The 23,985-nt window shown below is 40.1% G+C and overlaps 1 protein-coding gene and 2 pseudogenes across 1 annotated transcript; all 3 read left to right on the top strand.

Moving 5' to 3' along the window:
- The first annotated feature begins 2,687 nt into the window (after positions 1-2,687).
- LOC145463400 (carbohydrate sulfotransferase 4-like) lies at positions 2,688-4,469 on the top strand (annotated as a pseudogene).
- A 2,654-nt stretch (positions 4,470-7,123) lies between these two features.
- On the top strand, positions 7,124-8,542 carry LOC145464085 (carbohydrate sulfotransferase 4-like). Its single transcript, XM_081447901.1, has one exon. The coding sequence runs from the start codon at positions 7,164-7,166 to the stop codon at positions 8,430-8,432; it is 1,269 nt and encodes a 422-aa protein (XP_081304027.1). The 5' UTR covers positions 7,124-7,163; the 3' UTR covers positions 8,433-8,542.
- Positions 8,543-18,819: 10,277 nt separating this feature from the next.
- The window catches only part of LOC145463775 (carbohydrate sulfotransferase 4-like), a 5,838-nt pseudogene continuing 672 nt past the window's right edge, over positions 18,820-23,985 (top strand).

Raw genomic sequence — 23,985 nt, 5'->3', positions numbered from 1 at the left:
GTCGAGGCTTCTTTATTTGTTTTATGATAAAGAATCAGATGATTTCCCCACGCATTCGGCTGAATTTTCAAACCAAACTTTATTTTCCAAACGAGCAAAAGTGGCGTCAGCCGTGCACTGTTCTCTGATAAAGCACGCTAAAACAAGCCAATCACAATCCTTGTTAGAATTGTTCAAATAATTTGATTGGCTAACGAAGCGACAGCTGTCAATCACAAACTGGACTTCAGCTAAGCTTTCAGTTTCGAGTAGCTTGAGCGACCTTCGAGAGAAAAACGATGCCTTCAAAGTTCGCTTTTAAGTTAATTTTTAAATACGGATCTAAAGGCAGGTAAAGGTTTATAGTCCAGAGGAATCCGGCCGTATTGTGGCCCATGAAAACGAGCACTTTTCCAGTGAAAATTACGAAACGCAGAGCCCAAAGCTTGTAGATGAAAATGTGAAATGCCGAGTTGAATTTGAAAGGAGCTACAGTTATTTACGGCTTGTAGCCGCATGCAGCAAGATTGCCCGAACTAGCGTAAAAGTTAGAGAGACTTAACGGCTCCCACTGGTTCTACTCCGCGCACAGAAGAGAATATCAGAGCAAGTTCTGCACTGACCACTCGTCGGTTTACTTCGCTGAGATGACCGGAGAACGAGCGTTACTACACTGCATGTAAGTGTTGTTTGAGCAAATGAGCATATTTAACTGTAAATTTACAAAAATAAAGCTTCTCATCATAAACAGAGACAGTTCAATTGTTTTCTGTCGTTGTCTGTTTTGTGTCGTTGTCTGTTTTCTGTCGTTGTCTGTCGAAGGCAGAAATTATACTAAGAAGTAAAACAACGACAGAAAACAATTGAACTGTCTCTGTTTATGATGAGAAGCTTTATTTTTGTAAATTTACAGTTAAAAATGCTCATTTGCTCAAACAACACTTACATGCAGTGTAGTAACGCTCGTTCTCCGGTCATCTCAGCGAAGTAAACCGACGAGTGGTCAGTGCAAAACTTGTTCTGATATTCTCTTCTGTGCTCGAAGTGGAACCAGTGGGAGCCGTTAAGTCTCTCTAACTTTTACGCTAGTTCGGGCAATCTTGCTGCATGCGGCTACAAGCCGTAAATAACCGTAGCTCCTTTCAAATTCAACCCGGCATTTCGCATTTTCATCCACAAGCGTTGAGCTCCGCGTTTCGTAATTTCCACTGGAAAAGTGCTCGTTTTCATGGGCCACAATACGGCCGGATTCCTCTGGACTATAAACCTTTACCTTCCTTGAGATCCGTATTTAAAAATTAACTTAAAAGCGAACTTTGAAGGCATCGTTCTTCTCTCGAAAGCCGCTCAAACTTCTCGAAACTGAAAGCTTAGCTGAAGTCCAGTTTGTGATTGACAGCCGTCGCTTCGTTAGCCAATCAAATTATTTGAACAATTCTAACAAGGACTGTGATTGGCTTATTTTAGCGTGCTTTATCAGAGAACAGTGCACGGCTGACGCCACTTTTGCTCGTTTGGAAAATAAAGTTTGGTTTGAAAATTCAGCCGAATGCGTGGGGAAATTATCTGATTCTTTATCATAAAACAAATAAAGAAGCCTCGACTGTGCTCTGTTCTGTTGTAAAGCACTTAGGAAGCGGTAGAGCACTCAAGAAGTAGGGAAAAACACTCGACTACGTCTCGTGTTTTCCCCTACTCTTCTTTCGTGCTCTACCGCTTCCTAAGTGCTTTACACCAGAACGGAGCACAATCGGGGCTTCTTTATTTGTTAATTATCCCAAAGGTTGACATAAAAATAACAAGTCACCAAGTACTCAGCGCCAGTTTCGATCCAGTTATAACACTGTTCCCTGAAAGACGTGCGAAATTGCAATTCCCTGGGGGGAAGCTCAAGGGGTATCCTCCCAAACCCTATTAGCGAAATGGCATTTCCTAAGGAGGAGCTCGAGGTGTATGCCCCCTGTTAGCGAAATGGCATTTCCTGCGGGAAGGTCGAGGTGTATGCCTCAAGACCCTGTTACCAGCTCGTGCCTTTGGCTCTCGCTCAACTTTCTCAACTATGCGTATTCCATGGAAAATGCACATTACGCCCCTTAAGTTGCTTTACTAGTTAAACTTTGTTGTTGGCTGAATACCGACACTAAGTCGCTCGTTGAGCAAGTCTCCCCCAAAAGTTTTTTTAGACCAAGGTAGTACTTCCGCTCAAGGGTACAAATGCATCAGATAATCGATCACCGAAAAGTCATTTACCAACAATAAAAGAATACTAACTAGCTATTGGGAGTTTAGTGTGCCAATCCAAGTCTTGCTCCAGGCCACGCTGATATTAGAGTTGTGAAAGTTAGACAACTAACTTAAAGGTAAGATTATCAAGGTAAGTTTACCTTGATAATCTCTTGCTTAAAGGTAAATAAAGAACTAGAAAAAATCCCAGGTATTTGGTCGCACAGCGTTAGCCTTACAAAGGAAATGAAGGACCAAAAGAAGCTTTGACCTTTCCTGAAAAGTCCAAGATCCCATTAACTCTCCCTACATTTACATGAACATTTTGTCTACGATATTTACTTTCTCTTTGACAAGTATTTTTTATCATTTGTCCACATAATTGCGTTACGTGATGTATCATAGCAAAACCGCGTTTCGCTTTACAATGTTAAACAATAGGCTGATAATACTTCAAGTTCTACATTTCGTGGCTAGTTCCGAATTTCGTTTGAGTTCGTCTTTCCACCTATAAGATGGCGCTGTGCTCAAACAGGCGACGAAAGACTTTATTACGAATTCTTATTGTGCTTATTCCCGCTGCATTTTTCTTTGCCTGCCTTACATATATGAACGCAGAAGACGCAAAACGCAGCGAGAATTTCTGTCAATAATCCCAACGAATGGACCATGCCCAAGAAAGTGTAGATCTCCAAGGGCGGAGAGATTTCCAAACTGCAACCTTCAACTCAAAGCAGCGTAGAAGAAACATTTTGGTAATTACTCATGGTAGATCTGGCTCTACCATAACTGGAGATATATTTAACCACCATCCATCTGTATTCTACCTGTTCGAGCCGTTACAAACCGTGGAAAGAGTTTTTAAAAAACTTGGCACCAGCAACTCACATTATGGAAGCCTCATGGCAGACATCTTATTAAACGTGTTGCGTTGTAAGTTTAGTAAGCCGGTTCTTGAAGACTTTGATCACTTCTATCGAGACCCGAGCCATCCTCGGGCAAGCCACGCTATTGGCTCGCCGCCTTTGTGTCCATATGAAATGAACGATTCCAAATGGGATCCAAAACTTTGTCCTCCGATGACGAGCGAATCTCTTGGAAGCACCTGCAGGGACAAGTACCCTGTCACCGTGGCAAAAATTCTCATGAGTCGCATAGCAGAAAACAACATTAAGAATATTTTGGAAGCGTGCAAGTCTTCGGATGCTGATTGCCAAATTATTTTCCTCGTAAGAGACCCTCGGGCTGTCATCCCGTCATCTCAGAGTGTCGGTTTCTTCAGTTACCGCGGAAGCCAGCTGAGTAAAAATGGTCTTCGCCTCTATAGCTATCAGAAATGTACGCAAACGGAGGAAAACTTGGTTTTTCTAAAGAACCTTCCCATCAGCTGGCGCAGACGTATCATGATACAGCGGTACGAAGATTTCGCAATGAACCCACTGAAGGTGCCTTCTCGCCTGTACAACTTTGCTGGGTTACCTGTGCTGGACAGCGTGAAAACATGGCTCAACAAATCAACGCACCCGGAACAGACCCGACAGAAGATGAAGATAGAGGGTCATGCAGCGTTTTTCACAGTGGATGACGCTTCAGTGGCTGTTAATCGCTGGCGGTGGAAGGTGGATCCGTGTGTTATTGACATCATTGAGCATTACTGTAAACAGGTGATGCAGATGATGGGGTATACTCTAGTCGACCGGTCATACGATTTAATGGCTAACATCAGTATTCCGCTGTTCAGTGAAGAATACGAAGCAAAGAAATGGTTTATAAACTGATTGGCGCCGAACAGTGGATCGATAGATAGTTGATGCACTTTTTCATGCGTCAAGTGCGTCAGGCCAAAAAGAATAGTTACGATCAGTAGGTTTAACTACATACATTAAAAGTTAACAACTTACTGTTACAAACCCAGAATTAAGCAAAATGCTATGTACCCATTAAGTTAAAATAATAACATATGTAACCGAAGTTAAGGGCTATTTGAAAGAAAGGTGAATAGAAAGTGAAAGCTGTATAGACATTGGCCAGGTGGTTGGCATACACTTTACAAACGTAGGTAAAATAATAAATAAACTCTGCAAAAGTCAATCCAGTGCCTGGTAACTTCTTGAATCTTCTGGGATTGTTGAAGCCGTAAGTGATCTAAAAACAACTTGAGAAAACACCTTAAGAATAAGGATTAACTTTCTTTCTTCGGTGATCTAGACGTCGACTGCACAGGCTTGCGTTAGTCAGTGTTGGCGACACTGTTCTCCACACGACGAATTTTCTTCAAGAGCTTTGGTGGGTCCCTATTGTTAGCCTCTGAAAACGCGGCTATGCATTAGCTTTGTAGTTATCTCGTGGTCTCGTTGAGGCTAGGTTCTGTATTCTGACCGTTAAATTACAGCTTATTTTCTCTATTATATCATGTAATCGTTGCATATCATTTGTCATTCCACCCACGTTTCCTGTATTTCCACTGAAAGAATCATTCAGGACGGCCACTGCCGACTGGTGTTTCTCGTTTGTTTAGCTTTGTACTCAACACGACTAGGATTGCGTTGTTCTGCTCTATGACACTTAACAGTTTCCTGTCCTCTGAGTGCAAGGGTTATCGGAGCGCTTGCTTTGTCCCAGGAGCAATTAGAGAATTTACAGTATGAGACAAATTGTTTAGCTGAGCTGCCATGTGACTTATAGGTGTGCTGCTCATCGTATTTTTCAGTAGTCTTATTGGCCTCTTTAGGTAGGAAAACCTCGATCTGATGTTGAGACCTAATCAGAATAAACGATGACGTCGTCACGTCACGTGATGATTGATGGACGGGCGATGGTGGTTGTCATGGGACTGCAGGATTGACACGCCAGAAACGTCACGCAATAAGTCACACAAGAAAGATCTTTTTTAAACAACAAGGTAAAATTTAAAGCGTTTTTCCTAGATGTACATGACGGGACGTTTGCTGCAGTCCTGGTGACCAGCACCCTACGTCTCCAAAAAGTAGTTGCAAATCAAGTAACAGTTTTGCCATGTCTTTGTCATCGGGCGTGCAACGAAAGTACTCGTACGGGTAGGTCTTGCAGGTCTCAGGGTCCACCATACGTTTATTGAAGACCATTTGGCATATTTTAGTCTGTGGTCTTGTCTCGAGAGCATAGCGTTTGGCGTCCCTGACGATGTGAAAGGTTTTCTTGACATCGGTTTTACGACTCTAAGTCTGCAACGGTTCTTGAATGTCGTCGAAAACATTTTGGAGTAGCACTTGGTAGTTGAGTAGCCACTCCCCTCCGCTGTTTAATGAGATGCCACCGACTTTGCACACCTCTTTACCGTTTTTGGTTACTTACCCGTAATTCGTCAGACCTCCGGACGAGAATGCGACGATGTAATAGCCACTTCACAATTCATCCTTGAAATCCCCCAGATAGTCGCTTAAGAGAGGATCTGGCAGCTCAAGGCAATGGATGAAAACGACGCTGTCCGTATCAAACTAGACCATGCGCTCTTGCAGGAGATCGAGAGTCTCGTACAGGCGGAGACGGACCCAACAAGTGGTGAAACAAGTGACGAAGATGTTAAATTAGGCTAGACAGGATCGTCCTCTCTCTGATGCTTGTACTGGATTCCTACCCTATTCTTGGTTAAAGCGCTGAATTACCGAATGTCAATTCGGTCGCTCTCGTAGAACTTGTTAAAGTCGATAGGGTTGGCGAATTCCTTAACGCGAGTCACGTTGGAACGCTGACCAAACTTTTCCCAAATAGCGTTTAGCATCATCTTGGCCAAGGCACGGAGATCAGGGTTCAGGGTTCAGACTAATAATCTTGGTAGCCGGGTCCAAGCAAATCCTTCCTCGGGCTTCATAATCGAGAAGATGTTTTTGACGTCTCGATTCATCATCAGCAACTAAGAGGCCGGCCGCTGGCCTCTTCCTTGATTTTCAACCATGCCTTGACGCAATCTCGGAAGGGACCGTCGGATGTTTCTGGAAGTTCCATGGATCCATCTGGATCTAGCATGGTTTCTGTGATCTCCTCCTCGACACAAGTGGCACAGAGTGGAAAAGTCAGTTTGCCATGCTGACGGAGTGGTAAGAAGGGGTGGTAGAGTTTTTCCGGTAGTAGCACTGTGCATTTGATCAACCCAGAGTACTCGTCGATGTCGGTGTGACCTCGCTGAGAGGAAATCTCGGGATGTCCAAACGGATACTGACCATTCTTGCGGGAAGCTCGAGGTGTATGCCTCAAGACCCTGTTACCAGCTCGTGCCTTTGGTTCTCGCTCAACTTTCTCAACTATGCGTATTCCATGGAAAATGCACATTACGCCCCTTAAGTTGCTTTACTAGTTAAACTTTGTTGTTGGCTGAATACCGACACTAAGTTGCTCGTTGAGCAAGTCTCCCCCAAAAGTTTTTTTAGACCAAGGTAGTACTTCCGCTCAAGGGTACAAATGCATCAGATAATCGATCACCGAAAAGTCATTTACCAACAATAAAAGAATACTAACTAGCTATTGGGAGTTCAGTGTGCCAATCCAAGTCTTGCTCCAGGCCACGCTGATATTAGAGTTGTGAAAGTTAGACAACTAACTTAAAGGTAAGATTAGCAAGGTAAGTTTACCTTGATAATCTCTTGCTTAAAGGTAAATAAAGAACTAGAAAAAATCCCAGGTATTTGGTCGCACAGCGTTAGCCTTACAAAGGAAATGAAGGACCAAAAGAAGCTTTGACCTTTCCTGAAAAGTCCAAGATCCCATTAACTCTCCCTACATTTACATGAACATTTTGTCTACGATATTTACTTTCTCTTTGACAAGTATTTTTTATCATTTGTCCACATAATTGCGTTACGTGATGTATCATAGCAAAACCGCGTTTCCGTTTACAATGTTAAACAATAGGCTGATAATACTTCAAGTTCTACATTTCGTGGCTAGTTCCGAATTTCGTTTGAGTTCGTCTTTCCACCTATAAGATGGCGCTGTGCTCCAACAGGCGACGAAAGACTTTATTACGAATTCTTATTGTGCTTCTTCCCGCTGCATTTTTCTTTGCCTGCCTTACATATATGAACGCAGAAGACGCAAAACACCGCGAGAATTTTAGTTATCAATATCCCCAACAAATAGACCGTGGCCAGGAAAGAGTAGATTTCAGCCAAGGGCGGAGAGATTTCCAAACGGAAAAATTCAACTCAAAGCAGCGTAGAAGAAACATTTTGGTAATTGCTCATGGTAGATCTGGCTCTACGATAACTGGAGATATATTTAACCACCATCCATCTGTATTCTACCTGCACGAGCCGTTACAAACCGTGGAGAGAATTTTTAAAAAACTTGGCACCAGCAACTCACATTATGGAAGCCTCATGGCAGACATCTTATTAAACGTGCTGCGTTGTAAGTTTAGTAAGCCGGTTCTTGAAGACTTTGATCACTTCTATCGAGACCCGAGCCATCCTCGGGCAAGCCACGCTATTGGCTCGCCGCCTTTGTGTCCATATGAAATGAACGATTCCAAATGGGATCCAAAACTTTGTCCTCCGATGACGAGCGAATCTCTCGAAAGTACCTGCAGGGACAAGTACCCTGTCACCGTGGCAAAAATTCTCATGAGTCGCATCGCAGGAAACAATATTAAGAATATTTTGGAAGCGTGCAAGTCTTCGGATGCTGATTGCCAAATTATTTTCCTCGTAAGAGACCCTCGGGCTGTCATCCCGTCATCTCAGAGTTTCGGTTTCTTCAGTAACCGCGGAAGCCAGCTGAGTAAAAATGGTCTTCGCCGCTATAGCTATCAGAAATGTAAGGAAACGGAGGAAAACTTGGTTTTTCTAAAGAACCTTCCCATCAGCAGGCGCAGACGTATCATGATACAGCGGTACGAAGATTTCGCAATGAACCCACTGAAGGTGCTGTCTCGCCTGTACAACTTTGCTGGGTTACCTGTGCTGGACAGCGTGAAAACATGGCTCAACAAATCAACGCACCCGGAGCAGCCCCGAGAGAAGATGAAGATAGAGGGTCATGCAGCGTTTTTCACAGTGGATGACGCTTCAGTGGCTGTTAATCGCTGGCGGTGGAAGGTGGATCCGTGTGTTATTGACATCATTGAGCATTACTGTAAACAGGTGATGCAGATGATGGGGTATACTCTAGTCGACCGGTCATACGATTTAATGGCTAACATCAGTATTCCGCTGTTCAGTGAAGAATACGAAGCAAAGAAATGGTTTATAAACTGATTGGCGCCGAACAGTGGATCGATAGATAGTTGATGCACTTTTTCATGTGTCAAGTGCGTCAGGCCAAAAAGAATAGTTACGATCAGTAGGTTTAACTACATACATTAAAAGTTAACAACTTACTGTTACAAACCCAGAATTAAGCAAAACGCTATGTACCCATTAAGTTAAAATAATAACATATGTAACCGAAGTTAAGGGCTATTTGAAAGAAAGGTGAATAGAAAGTGAAAGCTGTATAGACATTGGCCAGGTGGTTGGCATACACTTTACAAACGTAGGTAAAATAATAAATAAACTCTGCAAAAGTCAATCCAGTGCCTGGTAACTTCTTGAATCTTCTGGGATTGCTGAGGCCGTAAGTGATCTAAAAACAACTTGAGAAAACACCTTAAGAATAAGGATTAACTTTCTTTCTTCGGTGATTTACACGTCGACTGCACAGGCTTTCTTTAGTCAGTATTGGCGACAATGTTCTCCTCACGACACACAACAGCGTGCGCAAAATGGCGCGTACTGTCTAATTACAAGCATGACGCGTATACACTGTCCAATAAATGCTCTAATCAAAACTATAACAAAATTCTCGAATATGATTGGCTATCAGCAGCCCAGGGGCGGGGGAGAACACTCTGCGACGCCTGGCACTTTTTGTGTATCTGAATCATCCAACAAAAAATGACGTCACATCCGGTAAAAAAAAGAGCTGAGCGGCAAAATCAAATTTGAACATGGCATAATCGTTCTCTCAGTAAGTAAAATGGTAATATTTTGCAATCGGCCGGATATTTTTAACGTTTTATTTGGCCACGATAAACAAAATTTTGTCTTCTTCCTCGTCATATCAGTTTGTTTGAAGGACAGGGTAATTATTTATTCAAAAACACGCTGTTTTGAAGGCGTGTTTTTTACGAAATGTCGCCATTTCTTCCTCGCTGAATTCCACAGGAGTCATCGTTTGTGTGGAAATAATGAATTCTAGGTAAGTTGCACTCAATTCAAATATCCTATTCTCTTAGGTAGGCATCACACTAAGAAAAATGCACAATGACAGGTTTCTAGACATGGGGGAACCTTATTAACAGAACCGCCTTTTTTAAAATTTACTGTTGCCAAACACTCGAGAGTACTTGAGTGCTGTTAATCGTATCACTGCAAGAATAGACCCACACACATAACGCGCTTTGCAGAACTTTCTTGCCGATCGACACTAACACAAACTCGTGTGTTTGCTCATGACTCAAACTGATGCCATAAAATATGTTACGATTGGTTAAGAACCTTAAACAAGATATGTTTTCCCTAACCAATCCCTTAATTGATAAACGCTTCGTTACAGGCAGGCCGTGAACCCCTTAAAAAAAAAAAGCAAGAGGATTAGTTTTAACGGCGATTAAGTAATTTGGACATGTCGTGGTTTTTTCTCATTTATAATCAAATTTATTTTTCCGTTTCAACAGTGTTTGACGTCAGCAGCGCTAAGTTCCAATACCCCCCCCCCCCCCCACTGAGGTCAAGCATGCACCTTTAATTTCTTCAAACCCTCTCATTTGCCCTGTTTGCAGACCAAGTTCCTCATCTATTAATCCCTGTCATATTGGCAACCCATTTTGAAAGGTTACTAAAAAATTGTGCATTATATTTCAGTGTGCTTTCTCTTTGTAATCTTACATCAAGATATTTCAATCCCTAAGGAAATGAGAGAACACTAGCAATTCTGACAATTTTCAGTAATTCATCACTTTCAATATGCCATCTAAACAAATTGTTCGTAAACAGTAGTGAAATTTCATGCCCCTACACCTAGCCATAAAAGGAAGTCTGGGAACAGGCAATAGCAACAGTGACAGTGCCAGGCTGGTGAATTTTACAAGCTAATGAACTCATGTGTAACAATGATGAGTGATGAAGAAGCATGGTGCAGTGAAACTGAAGAATCAGACTGTGAGTGACAGTGATAGAGTCAGCGTCGTGAGAGTGATGCTAGTGTCTGTGAACTTGGACCAGATCAGCAAAGAAAAGGTTTTGTACTAGAAATTGACGGAGAGCAACAAGTTTGTGCTAAAAAACTGAAGAAGCTGGCTCAGACCAGTCTTAAAGCCAGCATCTACTTACAGTACTTGTCAAGAGTTCCTGACTTGTGTATGTAGGAAGGCTCTCTGTAATGACCTATATGGGGAGGCTCAGCTCACGATGAGTACCTTTTTCAGGCGTCAGGTATAAAATTAATGATAGGGATTTCACAAGTTGAGGTGTATGAAAGGGTAGGAAAATCTGTCATTTAGGGATTCCATTCTTCTGGTTCTAAAATGTTGTTGAAAAGCTCTCATTTACTCTCCTCAGCCAGAATGAAGAGATTCTGTAATATTATTTATTAACTTCTTTCCAAGGGAATAGAAAAGGGATGCAGTATTCTTAAATAGGTTTGTTAAAGGGGTACATTTACCCTTTTGCAATGTAAGGTCGACAAAAGAGGTGCCATTTCTATCAAAATGGTACAAATGTATACAAAAGGGTAAGGGGTAATGGACCTTGAGATAAGGCCTTTCCATTTAAAACTTTGTAGAATACCCCTTCCCCCCCCCCCCCCTCCTAGCTTGTGAAACAAAGATGTTCAAATTATTGTTTTGTGAAAAAAGGCAATTATTAAAAAACAAAACGGTGCCAAGAGATTAAGTGATTGTCAATGCAAGTTTCCATTTGTATTTTGAATTAAAATGGGTATAACATGATCCTCAAGTATACTACGCAGCTTCACAGAGAGGCCCAAACTGATGATGAAAACATATGTTTTAACACTTAAAATTCTATTTTTGCCTCTTCCCTTGTACCTTGTGACCTTTGTAGGGAAATTCTGAAAAGGTCCCCACCGCCACCCCAAAAAATTCAAATTTTATATACAAATCACTTTTTTATCTTGAAAATGGTCTCAGAGACAACAAAACATTTTTATGGCTAGCTAAACTACTTATTAGGAAAATAAAAATGTTCAAGGAAAAAATGAACAGGAAGAAACAACAACAAATTAACTTTTTTTTTCAGAAGAGCTACTACTTGTATATTTTTTTAACTTACATGTAGGTCAACATAATTTGTTTTCACAATTTACCACAAAAGAAAACACCACAGAAAGGAGAACTATAGTTGTGGCATCTGAGCTACATTTTTAAATGGAAACATTTCCCATAAAAAATTTCCAAATTATATTCTTACCAGTACAACAACATACCAGCTATATTTTGCAGAGAAGTATACTTTATTAATAAAATTGATGTAGTGAAATTTTCTATTTAATTTTTGTACACCTGATCTTACAGAGTGCAACCTTTGGTTTAACTGGTTCACTTTACTGTTAAGGAATAATTAAATAAATCACACCAGAGTGGCTTTGTATCTTTATTACAATTCTCATTATCAGTAGAGAAATCACACTTGTACACTGGTCCACTGATCAATACTCTTACGTGTATGTTAAACATGGGAAAGTAGGTTGCATCATCTAAATCATAACATTGTATGCCTGTGTGGGGTGTATATGCCAGGAGGTAACCACCTAAGAAAAGACAAACATAAATTATGTCATTGTTTCAATGACTCACCCTAAGTGGGTATTATGCTCATTACCACCTTAATAAACAAGATATATTAAAGTATAATTTTTACCTCCGCTTTAAACTTTTCAAACCTACAGTTTGTTTTCACTTTCAGAGAGGTTCTTAAATTCACAAGCACACCACCCACCCCCCTCAGCCCTGATTCCTACTCTCCCATAGCCAGGATCCCATTTCAAGCCTCCAATAAATCAGTAATTTTTTTCTAATTTTGGTCTGACTTAGATTCATCTCCACTCAGCCATGAAAGCAATGGTGGTAGATTTCTGGATATTTGTTGGTCTAGTTCACTATTGTTCTCAGATTCCCACCTCCCTTTTGACAGAATTAAATTCCGTTAAAAAATAAACTACAGTAGTTTAATCAAATTAATGCAGAGGCAAACGTTGAACCAGAAACTTACTATAATTTTGGTATAAACGATACCAAAGTATAACTTACATAATTAATATCACATCTTTTCTATTGTAATTTAAGACAGTACAACTACTAATAGATTGACCCCAAAAACCTAAAAACATGACTTTAGAAACACAGGTAAGTGAGAATATTACCAGTTTTGCTTTTGCCACCAAGCACTCTGCTTTTAAAAAAAATACATGGAAGATAATGACAAAGCAATAACAAAACCAGCCAACCAACCTCTGGCAATTCAGTAAACACACCAAATTCCCCTCCAAAATTCTCTTCAACACCTTACAGTACATGTTAATGTCAGCAGCATAAATTCAACTCAATGATTTGGCATGCTACTTCATCAAATGTTTATCCCTTGATTCAGAAGTTTTAGGAGTATCAAATAGAATTCCGCTATAGATTACAAATGCTGTTTACCTTAACAAATATTTGCATTAATTCTGGAGATATTTAAGTTCAAAATGTGTAAAATATATGCAAATGAGAGGACTGATGATGTCATACACCAAACCCAATATTACATCAAGTGCAGACCATATATACAGCAGAGATCATTGAAACTTGGTAACCTTATAGTTCTACAAGCAACACACTAATATAGCTATAAAAAAATGTTCCCTATTGGCAACTCAATCTTTTCCAGTCCCCTCTAACCCAATTTCAATAATGCAGTGATTTTCAGCTTGAAAAACATTAATCAAGGACATGAGGTGACCAGAAAAGCCTAGAATATCAGGGAAGGTCTGAAATGCAGTCTGTTGCCATGGTAACAAAACTGTTACGCTCATATTATGTAGCACATCTGCAAATTGCATCGTAATAGCACTGTCCCCACTGGAGCCCATGGTTCAGTAGTTTACTTGGAGAATAAATTTCATAACTTTCCTGGGGGACTGGATGATCTAACCGGTATGTGGGAGACAGCTCCCAGAATATTTGCAAGAATGTATGACTTTCTCTTCACAGGTATTCATTAATAAATAAATAAATAAATAAATAAATAAATAAATAAATAAATAAATAGACACTAACACTACTAACATGACTGAGTTTGGAAAATATATATATTTTTAGTCTATGATATTTTGAAAAATTCCCCTCTCCCATCTAACATGCTGATCTTCTTTAATTTGGTACTTGAAATTGATAACAAGGATGCTACACCTTGGCAATTCGTTGGCCAGGATATGTTGCACAGTCTTCACATCAGATAATGGGTCTGTACATATTATTTATGTATTTATTAAACAGAGATCTCCCCATCCCATCCCTATGAAAATTCCAATTTTTATAAATAGTTTTCTTTAAAAAGTTTGGCTTTTGAGACCCTCCCCATCCCTGGAATTTCCAGTAATCTCCTTGGGGTGGGTATGGACATTTTCTAGAACCACACAATAAAACAAATAAACAAACTTTAAGATAAAATGTTGAAGTATAAGTCAGTGGGACATATATACATTGATCAACTTATAAAGACATGATTGATCATTGCAATGTACTATACACAACTTAAGCAAAGGTGAAATTATAGTCTGAAAAAAAAAATTAGGTGTGAACTGGATTCTAACCCATTACCTCTGTGATACCGGTGCGATAACTTAATTAATTAAAGTTCTATGCTACAACATACCAAACTGCTAATTTATTATGAAGTGACACAGCTAAAGGAGAGTTGTCAAGAAATCAACTTTTTTGTGAATTCTAAGATCAATATGAGTCTTCTAAATTTAAGATTATTATACCTAACAAAAGACATACAGTAGGGCACTGCACTGTGTGCTCTCTCTACACACTCTTCCAGGCAGGATAGTAATACATATACATGTACTTTTTTTTTTGTTTGGAATATACTGTTACTGCATGGTCATACGAGAGGTACTAGTTGCTGCTGAGTAGTCTTAAAATAAGTGAACTAAGTGTGACAAAATATAATGTATATTAAATCTGCACCAGTTCAGTACAATTTAATACCAAATTTTAATCAGCCGCAAAAAAAAATTGTTAGCACCTGATATTACATGTACTTTGTGAAGGCTTCTGGAGGGGTTATACTTTTATAAAGCACCTGGCAGCAAGTACTATTTTGATTTACTAAAGCAAGACTGTAGTAACTGCTAAGAAAATGTGTTTTGTACATCCCAGAAAAATTGAGTGGGGGTCAGTGCAGACCTCTTCAAAAAAGTTAAACTCTTAACCTATTTATGACCAAAATCTGTGATTTTCCCTACCCCATTTATGACTGTTGCGACTGCTACAGTTGCCCTAAACATAAGTTTTGAAGGACTTTAGTCGATGGTCTTATCAATAATGATGAAAATTGAGGTAGCTTATTCTAAAAAAACATAACAAATTAAAGACTAGAGGGCAAAAGCCTTACCCTGGAGTATTTATGACCAAAACGACTGAATAACCATACCCTTTGGGGCTGCACAGCTGTATATAGCACATAGAGGAGAGTTCCCCCCCCCCCCCTACCGCTGGAGCAGGAATCAAAATATTATTGCCTTGATGACATAATAAAGATAAAATCTCAAAATAATCAAGAGTTACATATATGCATGGGACTTCACTAACAAAATGATGCCTGTTGCTTGCTGTAAATTGTATATAAATTACTCCTACAATGTGCCAGAATTCTGTTAATCTGGTCACCAACAGGTCACAAAAATCTGACTGTATAATTAATAAATAAAAAAATGACCGACTGAGCTTTTGTTTGAGCCAGAATAGAGTGGCCATAATAACTAGGTGGCTGTGTTAACAGGGGTGGCCGTATGGTGAGGTACATTCCACAGTAGTGATAAAGATGACACTCTCAAACATCAGTACCCATAAAGATTTTGGACAGTATATTTTGCATAATCAGTTGGAAGAGGAAGAGGGAAAATGGAAATAAAATAGAATAGCTCTTGTGTACCAGAGACAACCCTTTCCCCGAGTTACCCTGGCGGAGCTAACTTTTCACTTATTTCTTTGCAAAATTCAACCAACCGTTTACATGAGGATGACGAACCAGACTTGGGGGCGAGACAATTCAGGTGGGCAAGTTGACTCGCCTTGGCAGCTAAAGTAACCAACAACTTTTCTTTGAGTATACATAAACACTTTGGCTCACCTAACTGGAACAACTCTCAGCATGGTGAGTGTCACGTAATGCCTAGATTTAAGATTTAAAGCAGCAATTTGTATCAAAGAAGAGAAAATTAACTCAGCAAAACCCACTCTGATCAAATGAGTGAGGGAAACTTAAACAAAGAGGGATAGTTGCACATTTGATTATTCAATAAGAGTTACGAATAATCATGCAGGGTCAACTTTTACTCGGCCTACTGGTGCTACATTTTCTCATACAAACACTTGATAAAGTTGCCTCAGGGGGAGGGTTATCCCGGGTACCCGAGACCATACAAATGGGACCTGTGTTGCCTCAAAGAACACCCCCATGATTTTCAAAGGGGAAGGTCCATAAACAGGACCTTAACTTAGGGCAGCTTCAATGGCAGATTCCCTCTGATGGCTTGGATTTGAATAATTGATTTAATTACTTTTAAAGAGGACTAGAACTTAAAAATCTTGCTCGAATTTCGATCCAGCGAGGCATAAGCTTCCATGCCGTGAATCAAGTTTTTACTGGGCGTTTTAAAAGCACTCACCGAAGAGAAAGAGACTGATGACCCCAAACTACCGATACATATGTACTGTATCTTACTGAAAACAACAATCTTCAACCAGAAATGTAGGAATGTGGGATACTGACCTTCAGCATGCGATCCAGCTTGTCTCTTCTACCAATACACGTGAGCCAAGAGCAACAAAAGCTCTGGTGACAGCGACTTTCGGAGCTAAACGGCTTCTGTTAATTGTTCCCGTAGTACACAGTGCAAACTATGGCCAGCAATACTTCATCCAGGTTGTTGTTAACATTATAGGCTATTGCACTTATTGTTATCACTAAATCACGAACAACAAGAACCAAAAGTCGGAACAACACCAGTTTTGAAAATGTGTAAAATTGGTCCGACGATGACGGAAGGCTCTCCGATATTTTGCTTCAAAACAAGAATAAACTTTTCTCTTTTCCCGAAATTTTTGCTTCAAAAGTCGAAGTAATGTGTCTGCAACATCCTTCCATACTCAATATAAAATGAAACGAAACTGATGGTTTACAAATAGAGGGAAAACATGAGTAATTGAAACGCCATTTTCTCGCTTTGTGAAACGAGCCGCGAAGCGTAGTTTAAACCGGATGTGACGTCATTTTTTGTTGGATGATGCCTATACGAAAATTTCAGGAGTCTTCTGCCCCGCCCCTGCAGCAGCCCGATTTGAGCATTTATTGGACGGTGTATACGCGTCATGCTTGTAATTGGACAGTCCACGTCATTTTGAGCGCGCTGTTGCGGTGCACTTTGTTGAGTAAACTGCTGTGTTTTTCAGCATTCATAACGACGTTTAATCGTTCAGCGATCAATCGATGGTTTGTTCGTTTCTCGAATTTTGTCATAGTTTTGATTAATTGGTAACAGGACATCGTGTCGTCCAATTCAGTCTGTAATCATACTCGTGATTAACAAATCGGACTCCTGCTTCGCGGTGGTCCGATTTTGTTAATCACTCGTATGATTACAGACCGAATTGGACTCCACTCAGTCCTATTACCATTATAAATCGGGCTGCTGATAGCCAATCACGTTCGAGAATTTTGTTATAGATTTCATAAAAAATATCATATGCAGGATGACCATTTCAGTTTTTTAACAAAGAAAGAAGCCTAAGCCGTGTATTACACTATGATAAAACACGACGGGCATTTGAGAACACGAGCTGCAGGCGAGTGCTTTCTATATTTCTCGAGTATTCTCAAATGTTCGGAGTGTTTCATCCTAGTGTAATACACGGCTTAGGCTTCTTCATTTGCTTTATGATATAGAAGTAATGTGGCGAAAAACAATAAAACACGCTTTTTCTATATTTTATTTAAGCAATAGACCACTCTTTCTATGGGTTTACCGGCGCAAAAAACCAGGCGGGATGTTGGGTGAACACGAGAAAAGCCTGTAAATCACTCGCCTAACGGCTCGTGATTTACAAACTTTTCTCGTGTTCTCCCAACATCCCAAGTGGTTTATTGCGCCGGTAAACCCATAGAAAGAGTGATCTATCGCTTTTATGAAATAACTATGGAAAAAGCCTGTCAATGAGAGGAACATTTATTGTACTTTCCTGGTCAAGTTGCTTATTCTCATCAAAGTCATGAGATGACGCGACAAACTAATCACAGCGACTGAAAGAATGAAAGCACAGACTCCGCGCCGGACACGAAATCCGCAGAGCAAAACGACGAAAACATTTCACGCTAAGAAAGTTTTAAGAAAGGAAGGCAAAGGTTATCGGTGAAAGGCAAAAAGAATATTAATCAACTCAAAAGTATCCTGACAGGAAAATTCAGGGATTCGTAGGTGGAATCGGTCATCACGAAAGTAAAAGGCTGTACGAAATGTTTGCAAGTAGTCCAAAGTTCATGTGCTTGGCGAAGTGATAATGGAATAAAGGTTAGTTACAGAAACGCTGCTTCCGAAATTTATTCAGAATTTATTTACTTATGCTGAAGGCTATCAAGTCCGTGTTTCTCTGTGTTTTGCTAAATGAAAACTATTGCTTGAAAGCTAAGCTTATGGAAACCAAATTCATTTATCGTGTTAAGCATGCATGCATTGGATTTAAACTCAAAATTTCTGATAGAAAGAAATATTTTCCCAGCTTTTCTGACAACCCAAATTGATCAGTCAAGCCCAGCTGACTCCGTCCTCCACAGATCGTGGAAAGCGCCGAAAAAAGAATTTAAAACTTCCTAAATTTTAATCTCAAGCGTAACCGGAGTCGGCGTAAAATAAAGCTTTATATGACGACCAACTTCTGGTCCTTTTTTCCCTTGCAAATTTCTATGTTGAATGAAAAGATATTCGTGTTATTGATATCTTAGCCAGTGAAAGGCAAAACTGTTCACTACATTTGTTATCGCTAGAGTTCCGAGTTCTCGAGTTCTCTAGTTCCCGCGAAGAGCTGCCACAGAACGGGAACCGTGGTTTACCGGTACAATAGAACATAGGTTTAGCAACTTTATTGACCAATCAGAGCGTGCGTAGTATCTCAGTTATTTTATAAACTCTGATAAAACATGGGTTTTCGACCAATCAGAGCGCGCGCAGGGTCCTATCTATATTACAAAGATAACTAAATGAATAATCGTTATGTATTTATTGTTTGATTTTACGCGGGAGATTTATTGATTGATTGATTATTCATTTATTCATTTATTTATTTATTTATTTATTTTACACTGGAGGTAACCACACATAATAACGATAACTGGAGATATCTTTAACCACCATCAATTTGTATTCTATCTGCAGGAGCCGTCACAAACCGAACAATGTTTTAAAAAGTTGGCACCACCGACGAACATTATGCCAGTCTCATTGCAGACATATTTCGAACATGCTGCGTTGTAACTTTAGTAAGCGGGTTCTTGAAAACTTTTGGTCACTTCTATCGAGACCGAGCCATACTAGAGCAAGTCACGCTATTGGTTCGCCAGCTTTGTGTCCATATGAAATTATTAATTCCAAATGGGATCCAAAACTTTGTCTTGCAATGACGAGCGAATCTCTTGGAAGCACCTGCAGGGAAAAGTACCCAGTCACCGTGGCAAACATTCTTCTTTTTTGCATGGCAGGAAGAGTATTTTGGAAGCATGAAAATCCTCCGATGCTGATTGCCAAATTACAGTCGAACCTCTTTACGGACACCTCTTTTTAAAATACGGAAACCTCTCTAATATACCGACAGTTTACTATGTACCGACAAAATTCTCATCCATTCCTCCAAAAAAACTCCATAATACGGATCCTCTCTAAAACGGGCAACGGACACTAAATCTCGGCCCTAGGGAACAAATTCATACAAATTTAACCTCTTTATCACGGACACTCCGGGGACCAGGGCTCGATAGTTTGCGGTATGTACCATTTCCTGTCGTCGGTTACACAAACATTGACACTTAATCATTTAGACTCAGAAATTGTCAAGACACTCACTTTTGGACCTGATTTTAGTTACTAAACACGTTAAACTGTCAGTGGAGACTTACAAGTGACGGCATCAAAGTTTCCCCTCCAATACGGACGCCTCTCTAATAGGGAAATCCTTGTTTGCAATATTTGCCTCATTAGCACAAGCAATTCAGTTTCTGATGGAGCTACAAATAAATCATTTCTGAAAATTGAAAGGTCATAGTACGATTAACTCTGCCAAAGAATATGAGCCTGCTGTATTTAATACTTTTTTTGCAACACGGGTTTAAAAACTCAAAATTTTACAAAGAATGTATAAGCTCATTAGCGCTTTTGCCACCCAGACATTTTGCAGGTTTTGAAAGACAATATCCCCTTGAATATTACCCAAAGAGCTAAAAATTTCACCATGTATTAAGTTTCACTAGCTCTTTAGCTGCCTGGACATGTTTCCTTCTATACGCAAAGCCGTATGCAAATGAGCAAAAATGTAAACAATGACGTCAGCATTAATCCCCCTATACGGACACTTCGCTATGTCGCTTCGGTGTCCGTATTAAAGAGGTTAGACTGTATTTACCTCGTAAGAGAACCTCGGGCTGCCATACCGCCATCTCAGAATGTCGCGGTTTTTTTCTCAGTAACTGCGGAACCCAGCTGTGTAAAAATGGTCTTCGCCTGTATAGCTCTCAGAAATGTAAGCAAACGGAGGAAAACTTGGTTTTTCTAAAGAATCTTCCATCAGCTGGCGTAGACGTATCATAATACAGCGGTGCGAAGATTTTGCGATGAACCCACTGAAGGTGCTGTCTCGCATGTACAACTTTGCAGGGTTACCTATCGTACGAATACAAATACAAATAACCAAGAGATTATCAAGGTAAGAGAGTGAATCACCCATGTAGGTCCTCTAACTAAGGTAATCCCTCTTAAGTTATTTTTAGACATTGTACCCAGTTCTTCCGCGGATATTACTCGCGCGTTGCGTGGATGTTTTCGTGGCGGATCTGTTTATGTTTCGTTTCGTTTCGTTTCGTTTCAAAGCAAAGGAAAACCTCCAACGCCGTGGGGATATCTTCTTTGATATTATGATTGCAAGCAAAGGAGCTTCGGCTCTCGGTATGTTTTTTAAACATTCGAAACTTTAACTGCTTTAACAGGAGTTTAAATAAGAGACTGATGTCCCCTGCACAAACAATAACAACTGAATGAACGGCAGAGAAATGAGTAGACTAACGAGTGCAAGGCAAACAAACGCCCAAACACAAGCTTGGCAACCGAAAAAACAAATGGTCGAAAGTGCAGGAAGACGCTCGCTGCCCAAGTAGCAAAAGCAGTTAAAGCAGCAACGGCAACAACGCCAAAGGCAACATCGATTGTTTTGTGACCTTTTGTAAACAACGGCATAGAAATGAACAAAAAATTATAATGCACGTTTACACAGCCATTGTATTAGCTGCCGTTGCCGTTAAAGTTTGCTTAATTAAACTCCCTAAAACCGAATAAACGGCCAAATAATGAACAGCCAAACAAGCACAAAACAAACGAAAGCCCGGCCGAACAATTAAAAAGACGGCTGAGAGTGCAGAAAACATCTCTGCTATGAAACGAAATCAAAACATATAAAATGGCGTTCCCGCCAGCCGAGTTTCGAGAAAGTCGCTTCGGCTGTCCAGGCATCGCACGAGTAGCATCCTCGGAAGAACTGGGTACCATGTCTAAAAATAACTTAAGAGGGATTACCTTAGTTAGAGGACCTATATGGGGGAGTCACTCTCCTACCTTGATAATCTCTTGAAATAACCGATTACCCTTCGTTGGAATCGAAAACTTCAAGACGGGACACCATCTGGAAACCAGTGTGTACAGAAAGAAGACAAATAAGGGGCTTTTTTTACATTGCCAGAGCCACGTCGATATCAGATACAAACAATCGTTCTTGCTAACAATGCTTAATCGTGCTAACCGATTGTCTTCGACTCCAGATCTTTTCTCTAAAGAATGCAGAAATCTTAAAACAGTGTTCCTGAATCTGAAGTATCCCGAGAAGCTCATTGATTCAACCATCAGCAGATTCAATCGTTCCCTCGGTCAAGTCCATGATCGAACAGAGAGTACTGGAAAAAAACCGATTTGCTTTATTTTGCCTTTTAAAGGCCAAAATTCGGCTGATTTTGTACGCAGAAACTTACGCGACCTTTCCACGAAGATAAATAAAGATCTGTAACCCATCATCATAATTCACAAGCAGGAAACTCATCCAAGACCTTAGAGTGACGGAGAAGAAACTGGCCATCTCTAGTAAATCAGCAATACCTTGTTTATAGACCCTTTTCATAAATGGCTGCCAATTTAAAATTCTTTTGTATGCATTTAAATTAGCCTCACTAAACTCGTTTGGGAGTAAAAATTCTTTTGAATTATCTACTCAAAAAGGAATTTAGTCAGGCTAATTTTAATACTTACAAAAGAATTTATAATTGCAGCCATTTATGAAAAGGGTCTATGAGTTCAAATGTTACTTGTTCGATTCAAATTATGTCGAATACGCACGCCGACACCTGTTTTAACGCGTTAATGAGCATAATTAATCAACTGTCGGAAAACACCTTCGAGAAAGTCACAACCTAGACCAACCAAATACGCACGAACAATTCAAAATCTTAAAAGCTGGAATGCTTGATTTACGCGATGTTGCTAATCAAAGAAAAAAGGCCAAACTTAAACACACAAGCGGACTCTGTTCGGACAAAAGTGATTAATTAGCTAACATTGTTTCTGCCATTTTTCTTGTTAACACCTAAGCTAATACACCACACGAGTACACATAAGTAACGTACGAATACATACGAGTAACATACGGATACATTAAGACACATACGGTAACATACAGGTTACATACGAATACCTAGGAGCAGCATACGATGGCAGGAGGGTAAAAAACATGAAATGTACCATTTTTCTTTTTACATTTCAGTCATGTTTACATGTACGCGGTTCATGCCTTGCACACACACAGGACCACGCACAAGTGCCAAACACGCGCGCGTACCACACACATGCTCGTGTGTCACATGCATACGTACGCCATACGCGCGCCACACACACACACACAAACTTAAGTACCGGTGTGATATGATGCGACGTTACGCCTTCGATAAACGCAGATAACGATGTTTGCACACAAGATTTAGCTCGCGCAAATGCCTCACAGAATTATTTTCCGCGAATTATTAACATAGCAAAAGCTTCGGGGGGTGTGGCGTGCTGTTACTGGGGGAACTTTTCATTCAATGAACTGAACCCGTCTCCCTTTCCTCAAGTAAGGTAAAACAGTCTAACTTTCTTTCAAGTTTGCAAATTTTGGTTATTCTCTTAACCTTGCATACGGCTGGCACGCCTGAAATTTGAATTGACCAATCAGGATTCAGCAGGCGAGTAAAACTTTTTTGCCTTGAAATCAATATATGTTAACAGGAAAGGCATTGAAATCGGGAAACTTTTCTCGCTGAAGATTGCATTAAATATTCACGAAAAGGGATTTACTGATTCCAAAAACCATATCAGATTGCTAAAAGTGAAAAATATGAAACATTTTGTGTCTCCAAGCTTCTAATTTGGCGCCAAAAACGCGTCACCGGCAACTTGCTTGTAGTTCGTCGAGTGTCCCCAGGTAGGATAATAGTTGTGTTATTCTCAACAAAATAGGCTGTTCTTAGTCAAGTTAGACACGGAATTCTCAAGTTAACTATGAGAAGATTGAGGCCAAATCAACTTTAGCATTATTGTCTTTATTTTTGTTAGCTGCGAAGAAAAAGACTATTATCATGCGGTTTCGGTAGGACAGATCGGTTTTGACTGTGGCTCGTACTGCGGGCGCAGCCGCCGTATGCAAGGTCATAAGTACATTTAAAATCCATACCTATTTTAATCCTGATTAAATTTATTGGTTATGTTCAATAATAAACCATTCCATAGTGCAAGTCAGAAAACGGTTCAATTAAGCCTGGAAACAATCAGCGCTCAGGAGGCTTAGGTTGTTTAGGTGCACGCGCATGTGTTTGCTACGCGCGCGTGAGGCACTTGCGCTCGCTCGCGTGTGTGTGCAACAAATGACCCGCGCACGTATAAAAATGAAATGTGAAAAGAAAAATAGTACATTTCATGTTTATAACCCTCCTGCCATTGTATGTTGCTCCTATGTATTCGTCGGTAACCAATGTATTCGTATGTAAACCTGTGTGTTACCGTATGTGTCTATATGTTACTCGTATGTTACTCGTGTGTTACTCGTATGTAGTCGTATGTTACTCGTATGTGTTCGTATATCATTCCTATTTACTCGTATGTATCCATATGTTATTCGTATGTACTCGTGTGGTGTTTTAGTCGCGATGCTGAACTGAACCTTTTTTAATCTGTTTTTGATAATAACGACAAGATGACGCCGAA

Source organism: Orbicella franksi, chromosome 12 (genome assembly GCF_964199315.1).
Source record: "Orbicella franksi chromosome 12, jaOrbFran1.1, whole genome shotgun sequence".
Classification (NCBI taxonomy): domain Eukaryota; kingdom Metazoa; phylum Cnidaria; class Anthozoa; order Scleractinia; family Merulinidae; genus Orbicella; species Orbicella franksi.
Note: the sequence above shows the minus strand (reverse complement) of the source record. Positions and strands in the feature narration are given on the sequence as shown.